Genomic DNA, 9,365 nt, shown 5'->3' on the forward strand with positions numbered 1-9,365 from the left:
TATAGGGTTGGCCACGGTGCTACTCATATGCTTTGTTAACCTGGTGTGTTTTAAGATGGGTCTTAAAGGTGGATAGAGAGGGTGCTAGTCGGGTACTGAGGGGAAGGGTATTCCAGAGGTGCGGGGCAGTCAGTGAAAAAGGTTTAAGGCGGGAGAGGGCTTTAGATACAAAGGGGGGTAGAAAGAAGACATCCTTGAGCAGAACGCAAGAGTCGGGATGATACGTAGTGAGAAATTAGGGCTGAGGTGTAAGGAGGGGCAGAAGAGTGTAAAGCTTTAAAGGTGAGGAGGAGAATTGAATGTGAGATACGGGATTTGATAGGAAGCCAGGAGAGGGATTTCAGCGGGGGAGACGCTGAGAGATTTAGGAAAGAGTAGAGTGATTCTGGCAGCAACGTTTAGGATAGATTGTAGGAGAGACATGTGAGGGGCAGGAAGGCTGACTTGTCCGCAGACCTTCTATGCCAGTGAATAGGGCAATTCTTAAGGTACCGAGCGTCTGATTCATTCCTAATTATCCTCTGTATAAATCCTTTGATGCATGCTCAGAGGTTTTCTTTGGGGGGGGGGGGGTGTAGGGGTAGGGGAGGAATCAGACTAAAATGCTTAAATGCACAAGTGATCTCAAGGTTTTGTTTTTTAAGACATAGGTTTCTTGCAGGTCGTGATGCCTTTTAATGCACTAGCGCTGTAGTTATTCGTCGATTTTAGTACTTGCAAAAATGTCTACTACATCTGTATATACATACGATGTGTTGAGGCTAGCACACTATTTCTCTTTAACAAACACATTATTTTGCGGGGGGTAACTAGTGGTAGTAATGTCTGCCTTTAACCTTTTGGTGCCCCGGGTACTACATACCCAGGTCATGGGGTGTCTGGCACTGCAGGGGTCCCATGATGTAGCTGCGTCAGCATGTATTTGTTTTTGAAGGGGAGATCCCGGGGCGCAGGAAGAGGAATGGAAGAGAGGGGCACCACCCCATCCGTCACAAGGGGCACCACCCCATCCGTCACAAGGGGCACCACCCCATCCGTCACAAGGGGCACCACCCCATCCGTCACAAGGAGCACCACCCCATCCGTCACAAGGGGCACCATCCCACCCCGCGTGACCAGCGCGATCACATGATCGCATCAGCCAGAGGGGCTGCAGGCATCAGTCCGCACTCAAGGGGTTAAGCCAGGGGCTCAACTCCAGTCCTCAAGACACCCCTCCCCCCCCTCCCCCAACAGGTCAGGTTTTAAGGATATCCCTGTTTCAGCACAGGTGGCTTAATAGACTGAGCCACTGATTGTACCACCTTTGCTGAAGCAGGGATATCCTTTAAACCTGACCTGTTGGAGGGTTCTGGAGTTGGGAATCCCTGGGTTAAGCTCTCTTCTTGCATACAAATGTATGGCGAATAGGGGCCGCTGTGAAATCCTAGTCATGGAGTTTTCCCCATGGGAAGGATTGCCCTGTGTGTGCACCGAGCAGATTTAATTCCTACACTGTGTCCTCCAGCTGCTCCTCCCGGGAGGCAGATCTGAGTATTAAACCCGCGAGGTCTTCAAAGCTGGTTTATCACTAATTTTACTGGGAATGACCATGTTGGTCCTGTTATTAGCTGCTTCAGACTTGCACACGTCAGGAGTTTCTGCAGCTCCTTGAACACTGCGCGGAATGAACGTTATCTGACATTGGTGTTACGTTTTATTTCAGTGATGTTTTGCCGAAGAAAACAAAAGACAAAGAAGTGGAATCCAAGAGTCAGTGTATTGACGGTATCAGTAGATTGATTTGCACGGCAAAACATCAGCAGAATATGCTCCGAGGTGAGTAATTACCGTGTCTTTTCTCTATTTCAAAGAGCAGCAGCTTCATGATATCGATTTTTTGTAATCGAATCCTGGGGGTGGGATTATTCCGAGCCGCTGCCGCCTGGTTCCGAGGCGCCACGCCTGGTTCCGAGGAGTCACGCCTGGTTCCGAGGAGTCACGCCTGGTTCCGAGCTGCAGCCTAGTTCCGAGGCGCCACGCCTGGTTCCAAGCTGCCGCCTAGTTCCGAGGCGCTGCCGCCTAGTTCCGAGGCGCCACGCCTGGTTCCAAGCTGCCGCCTAGTTCCGAGGCGCCACGCCTGGGTTCCAAGCTGCCGCCCTAGTTCCGAGGCGCCACGCCTGGTTCCGAGCTGCCGCCTAGTTCCGAGCTGCCACGCCTGGTTCCGAGCTGCCGCCTGGTTCTCTGCACCTGGGGGACCCTGGTTCTCACAAATGTTTGCTTTATATAAAAAAAACCAAACAATTTGTCTGCCAGGGTCACGCTATTAGAAGCTGGGCCGTCCTGCCAGTTTACGGGGGTTCCGTGTTGGCCCGCGGGAGAGAGAAAGACCCATACTTTGCAGAAGGAAAAGGTGTATGTGTGTAAAACAGTACAAATTGAGGTCGTAACACTCTGGGTTTTGTTCTAATGTCACAAAATGAGCCCTAATTCATGCAACTGGTTTTTAGTCCTCTTTCTTGTAAGGGCAATGTGTTCTCATACAAATAACATTTTCTATACATGGGGTGTGCAAAGTGGGGGGCATAAGATTTTGTGGGGGGGGGGCGCAGCTGTTAGAGGCCCGGCGCTTCCCCGAAAGCATTTTAAAATGCTGTGGATAGTGTGAGGCCCTCTAACTTTTACTTACCTTCCAGCGACGCGTCTCCATGGCAACCCCAGCGTCAAATGTTTGTCGCAGGGTCACGTGACACCACAAGACCCTGTGACGTCACTTTGTGCCGGGAGGGGAGGCTCGAGCCGGAGGGGAGGGGAGACAGGGGGTGCATGTCAGAAACTTTGTGCACCCCTATTCTATACAGTACTTCAGTGTGTGTGTGTGTGTGTGCGCGCTACCACCATTTTTTTGGCGCAGACCTGATCCTGTCTCTTCTCCCTTTCCCAGTCCTGATCGATGGCGTGGAATGGAACGACGTGAAGTTTTTCCAGCTGGCTGCGCAGTGGTCGTCTCACGTCAAGCACTTCCCCATCTGTATATTCGGACACTCCAAATCCACCTTCTAGCCTTCTCCCGCAGACGGTCTCTTTTTTTTTTCTTGTTCTTCCCGATGTCTTCACTTCTCCCGAGACTGGATGTCTGGAAGCCGTACACTAACAGAGTGCCAACTCTCCGACCGAAAACCATCCGGCTACTTCCTTTCACTTTATTTTTTGATATTTTTTTTTTTGGTTACGATTGTTTTTATTATTGTGCAGATTATTTAAAGCTACGCTTGAATTTACCTTTTTTTATATTAATTTTTAATTTTACTACCAAGGGAGGAAAAAAAACTTTGAAAACGAAAAAAAAAAAAAAACACTAAAAAAAACCAAGCAAAAAAAAAACAAAGTCTTAAATGTGACTGTTAACACGACTGTCATTTTGGTAACGAGTGAATGGGTGTATAACTGCACTGCTTACTAACGTGTTACATGTTGTGGGCTGATTATCTGGGTGGGACGGTGAGGATTGATATTGGATGGATCCAGTGTCGACCCAGAGACTTAAACAACTAACCGCTACTTACAGTAAGTGGTAAACGCACTTTGCTCAGCACACTCCTACACTTCTTCTTGCCATCATAGCTCCTTCCCTTTGTACCCTGGTACATTGTCTGTGGTAAGTGCAGGGGGCATGGCCTGGATCTATAGGACACAGTCAGCAGTGTTCAATAAGGCGTAAAGTACCTTCAGCCCAGTGGGTCCAGAAGGTGCCATATGGGCTTAGCATAGTTTCTGTAAAGGTGACCCCAGGTGCCATTACTGTGACTCTTAAGATTCATTTGGGCCATTCTTAATTTAAGGTACATTCTCCCCTCCCCCTCTACCCCCCCAATATTCCTGTATTATATTTACACCCCTCTATTTATATTCTGCAGCAGCAATATTAAACACAAAGTGAGTCTCTCCCTGTGTGTTATAACCTAGTCCGTGACGCAGAGAACGACGGCTGCGTTTTGGCGCAAATTGTCTTGTTAAACAGATCCTTAGTTTGGTAGAGAGAGAGATTTGGTATATCTGGGTAATTAAAAGAAATGTTAGAACACAGTGATGAATACATTGATCTTGTTGGGGTCATCGTGAATTTGGTGAAGACAGGGAGGACAGATTTAATCGAACCTTTAGCCTTGTTATACTGCGCTCCTCCTTTTACTCGCATCTTTCTACACATCGGTTTCCATCGACTGCAGTGGGATCGCCCTCTTACACTCGCCCGTTGCCTCTGCCTGCAGTGGGATCGCCCTCTTACACTCGCCCGTTGCCTCTGCCTGCAGTGGGGATCGCCCTCTTACACTCGCCCCGTTGCCTCTGCCCTGCAGTGGGATCTCTTGTCCACCACGTTGGTTTCAGTGGGGGTTAATGTCTGTCACACCCTCCGCATTCAATAACCACAGTTGGATCACCCTTCCCTCTATGGCACAGGCGCCCACACAGATTTTCGTGGCATCACCCTGTTAAATTAAAATCCCAACTCCAAACATTAGCGGCCGCTGTAGGATTCTATAATGTATCAGCCAGATTGAGTGATGCTCTCCGTATAACACCTAGCACAGAGTACAGGACGTCTTTCATTAGCTACAGATGTGGCAGACACGGTCTCTGGAGCTATGCCTGAAAACGCTTAAAGCAGCGGCTCCGGAGAGAGTGCGGTCACACTACGGGGGGGGGGTCCATGCTTCTGGTGTGGGACCCCCCGCAGCGATAAACCTGCGGCACAGGGGCAGGCACAGTCATTCTTGCCGCATTTGTTCGGTGGTCCGGCTTGGGATCTTGGAACAAACCCTTGTTTGTGTCTTGGTTTCATTCTTGCCCAGTATTTAGATCCTGAATCTCAGGCATGTGGGATTATGCCATATGGCTCCTTTCTTAGCACAGCACAAAACAGTTTTATATGCAGTTTAGCACGTACAACACCAGGGGGCATGCAGTGCAATGAGATTAGCGACCTCTTGTACTGAAGGGGTTTAAGTCTGCCAAACCTAAGCCTTTTCTTAATATTACAGCATGGCTTTTAACCGCTTCACTGCCCAGTGGACCAGCAGCTCCGTTGGGCTGCACACTCCTCCAGCAGTGCATCCGTATTTTTAATTTTTTTTAAACCTCTTCTGAACCAGCCAGCAACTCCCACACCAGCACCAGCAAGGATTTAACTTGTCAACATTTTGACTGCGATCCTTCAAATCTTTCGACTTTGCAATGGCGCGTCCAGTTGTAAACGGGAAAAGCCGGAAGTCTGTATTGTAAAGAATCCTGAATAGGCTGTGATCAATAAAGTGCTAATGTGTGCGACGACACACGACACCCGGCTCAGTGCAACATCGTGTGTGTGGAAATGAGACGTCATGTCTGTACCTTTTATCAGGCGGTTTGAGGGTCCCACGGTGTTGGGAAGTATACAGTAAAGATGCCTTTCCTGGTGGCGCTGAAAGTTTTAGCCGGACACCAGTGGTAATCCCTTCACGGTCAGTATTTCAGGCCCTTCTTCTTGTGACGGTGATGAAAGGTTTGTGGTCGTCTTCTACCTGTTCTGTACTTTTTGACAACGATCACCTTCAGTCCGTCATTTTCTGCTCAAACAGAATCCAGTCTGTACACCGCAATGAAACCAGGTGCAAAGCATTTGGGGGGGCTGTATCTACCAGGCATTGCTACGCCATCGGGCGAATAATCGCTTAGCACCGTGTAGTAGCTATGGGCCTAGGTCTACTTCCACTCATGTAAAACTGTCATTGTGATCTCACACCATTCTCTCCTCCCCCATCCCCCTCCCCATCTCTTCTCCCCAGGCAGGGAACATGGCGTACATTGTATTGAGAATATATACATTGAGCTGCCTAGGACAGGTCATGATAACTTTTTAGAGACACTTGGTGTATAAAATACATTTATAAAGACCTCTACTGTGACCTCCACCCCACTTCAGATTCTATATCAGATCTAAAGCAGGGGCGGCCAGCTCCAGTACTCCAGAGCTACCAACAGGTCAGGTTTTCAGGATATCCCTGCTTCAGCATGGGTGCTGCCGCCTTCAACTGAGCCACCTGCGCTGAAGCAGGGATATCCTGAAAACCTGACCTGTTGATAGCTCTTGACGACTGGCGTTGGCCGCCCTTGACCTAAAGACCAGACTTGGGATGTTTTTAAAGCTTGGGCTGGAGTTGCATGGAGCTCATGTCTGTCCAATGACAGAGATCGCAGCCCACAGCAAAAGTGTTCACGGATGGTAAAATGACAATGGAGAATGATATTGCAAGTCGGGCTGTGCCCTTCACATGAATCCTGAGAACATGCAATATAAAAAGTGACAGATCGGTACTATTCGTAGGATGGGGTCTCTGATTTGTAACCCTGCACTGTGTAGGTGGTAATTACAAATCCGCCTGGGTACTGGTTCTGTTGGGGCACGAAGCCGAAAAGAACATCAGCTACAGAGGGTGGGGGCATGGGGGTGTACAGGCTACAGAGGTTAGCTGGACATTTCCGCTGTGTGTGTTTACAAATTATATCAGGTAGGTTATTGCTGGCCATTTTCTAAACAGCCCTGAAGTACCTTTAAATACAAGCTGATGTTTCTAGAGAGCTTCTGCGTGGCAAATAAGAGAACTCGCTGCAGAAGTCATTAAAAGGATTGTTTCGCTGCGATACATCGACAATTCTCTACATGGGGATCACAAGTTGCACCTTAAACTTTTTTGGGGGATGGGGGTGACAAGGTTTCAAATGGTGTTCAGGTGTTTGAGTTCTAGGACAATTCAGTCATTTGTTTTACTTGATGGATGTTAGTGCTGCGTTGCTGATCGCCCGGCCACAAGGGGGCGACATATTAGTCCTGTGCAGACGTAAGACAAATGTTACAACGCGAGAGAACGTTACATAGGGGTGAAACCTTTTTAATGTGCACTGAATTGTGTTAATTCTAAGAACCGCTACCGATCCTTGGGAAATCTTAGGCCGCGCAGCCTTCGAAAAGTAGTTTCCTGGGAAAATGCAAAGGTTGCGTTTGATCTAAATCTTGTAACTATATAAAGGTTCATTATTGAGTGAGATTTGGGTGTTTTGGATGAAAAACAATGTTAATGGAAAAGGCCTCGTACTCTGTAAAGCGCCCGGCGCCTTCCTCACTATTCATATGAACAGAGATGTCATTTTCCTGGGCGAGGGGGAGATCTCTTTACAGCTTGTTGAGTGGGGGTCTGTGAGATGCTGAAATGTGTGACGTTACTGCAGGTTTTATTCCGGCGCCTTAGACACTAATAAACATGTCCTGTTTGCTCACGTAAACCTTTCTTTAGTAAATAAAAACAAACTAAAGTTACTTTTGCTTAGTCCAGGTTTTTTGCTTTGCTTCCTATTTGGCAGTGAAACTTGGAAGAAGTTGTGTATCACGCTACACAAATGTCACACTGTCTGTTTCACACGGTCTCCGCGTTACTGTATGCAGGAGTTAACGGCTTGTGTTATTATGTGGGGACTGGTTGGGTTATAGAATAGGTTACCTGGCACAATATCTATCATACTGAATTTATTGACGCTAGGACACATTTTTACAGTTAGATTTATGGGGTTATTCATTGGACTAGGTCCCCAGTAGTGATGGACGCGCGCACGCCACACACCAGTCACTAACTTCATTTAGGCAGGCCCCAGTGTCTTGTTGCGTGTTGGCTCACGCAGTGCGGTGGCGCGTCGGCCAGCAGGGGAGACGACACGATTGTGTTCCCGTGCGGTCATGTGGTGCGCTGAGAGCCAATACAAGGGCAAATAACTTTGACCAATGGGAGCGCAGTGCTTTGAGCTGCTGGTCTGTGCTGCCCCCCTTCCCCCTATTGGCGGTGCCTCATCGCTCCCTACAGACCGCAGATCGCGGTTTTAAGCTGTGCAGTTGGCGCCAGGACGCCAGGCGCGCATGCAGCAGCCACCACCAGGAACTTAGCCTTACACAGCGATCGTGCAGATCTGGGCAATATCTCAATGTAATGAATAACCCCATGTCTCCTTAATCTGCATTCTAAGTGAGACTTTCAAATCAAATGCAATATTCTCCTTTTCAAGTAAGTCACTGGAAATCCCATTAAAGCTGCAGTTAAAAACAAAAATTCCATTCAATATGTGCATCAATACAATCTGCACACTGACAAGTGATTAGCTAAGTTGCCGATCAATCCGTTCTCCTGTAATCAATTGCTGAATCGGGGTGTTATTTAATTCACTGTTAGGGCTGCACAAGAGGACCCAAGATGCAAAGTTCTGGGTGGATGATGGTGACCAGGCAGTCACTAGATACAATTGGTGCACTGCTAGAGAGAGGGCAGGGCTCAAGAGCCAGAGCCTGTCTCAGAAGAGGAAGGGGGTGTGACTTTGTAAATGGTTTCTATAGAAAACAAAAATGCTTGTTATATTAGAATACATAAAAAATGTCTTTAAATTTATTTTTTTAAATGCTACAAGTATTTTCTCAGTACAGAACTGATTTATTTTTTCACTTAGGATATTGCTTCAACTGCTGCTTTTAAACATTTTTCTTACGATACTTTGGTATTTTGAACAATATCGGTATCCAGGTGTGTTCAATTGAAGGGTCCATACCATGTAGTGGGTCAAACAAAGTTACTATACAAACTGGAAACCACAAAGAACAATTCACCTATAGATTTTAGAATTTGCTCATTATAATTCTATTAGAATACATTTTAAGCAGGAGTTCCAGAGATACTTCAGCATGCTGGTATAAATGCTGAAAGTGCGGCTTAAACTGCTAACGAATGTCTTTAATGCAGTAAAAATGTGAGTATTTAGCCTTCATTAAAGCGGCACTCCAGGATACAGTTTTTCTTATTTATTTTAGTGATCGGGTTGAAGCAGAACTGCGTTAATTTCAGCTCCGGGGACCCCCTGCTTCCGGAGATACTTACCTTTGAAGGGGGTGCCGGTATATCTCCCGGTAGCAGCTCCGATGGGGCTAAGGGCTGTTCTATAGAGGGCGCGCTTGCTGCACCGTGCGCGCGCGGCAGTTATAGTTGGCTGAGGTAAGTCAGCCTTTCTTTAATGGTGCCGTGAGCGTGGAGCCCGCCGACGGGGGAAAGATGAGGAAAATAAAGTGTGTGTGTGTGTGTGTGTGTGTATACACGTACACACGTACACGTACACGTACATACAAATAATTTTTTTTTAATTTATCTGATATTTTTTTTTTTTAAATCTTATTTAAGAAATTATTCACACACACATAAACACACACACATAAACACACACACATAAACACACACACATAAACACACACACATAAACACACACACATAAACACACACACACACACATAAACACACACACACACACACATAAACACA

At 47.1% G+C, this 9,365-nt stretch overlaps 1 protein-coding gene across 2 annotated transcripts in view; it reads left to right on the forward strand.

Annotated features, from left to right (window-relative positions):
- The window catches only part of PACS2 (phosphofurin acidic cluster sorting protein 2), a 100,385-nt gene extending 97,125 nt beyond the window's left edge, over positions 1-3,260 (forward strand). For both annotated transcript variants that reach the window (XM_075613479.1, XM_075613480.1), the window contains 3 exons: positions 1,431-1,437; positions 1,706-1,818; positions 2,924-3,260. In XM_075613479.1, coding sequence (XP_075469594.1) covers positions 1,431-1,437; positions 1,706-1,818; positions 2,924-3,042 — 239 coding nt within the window. In that variant the 3' untranslated portion in view covers positions 3,043-3,260. The remainder of the gene's footprint in view (positions 1-1,430; positions 1,438-1,705; positions 1,819-2,923) is intronic.
- Positions 3,261-9,365: the final 6,105 nt, after the last annotated feature.

The sequence above is a fragment of the Ascaphus truei genome, chromosome 9 (genome assembly GCF_040206685.1).
Source record: "Ascaphus truei isolate aAscTru1 chromosome 9, aAscTru1.hap1, whole genome shotgun sequence".
Classification (NCBI taxonomy): Eukaryota; Metazoa; Chordata; class Amphibia; order Anura; family Ascaphidae; genus Ascaphus; species Ascaphus truei.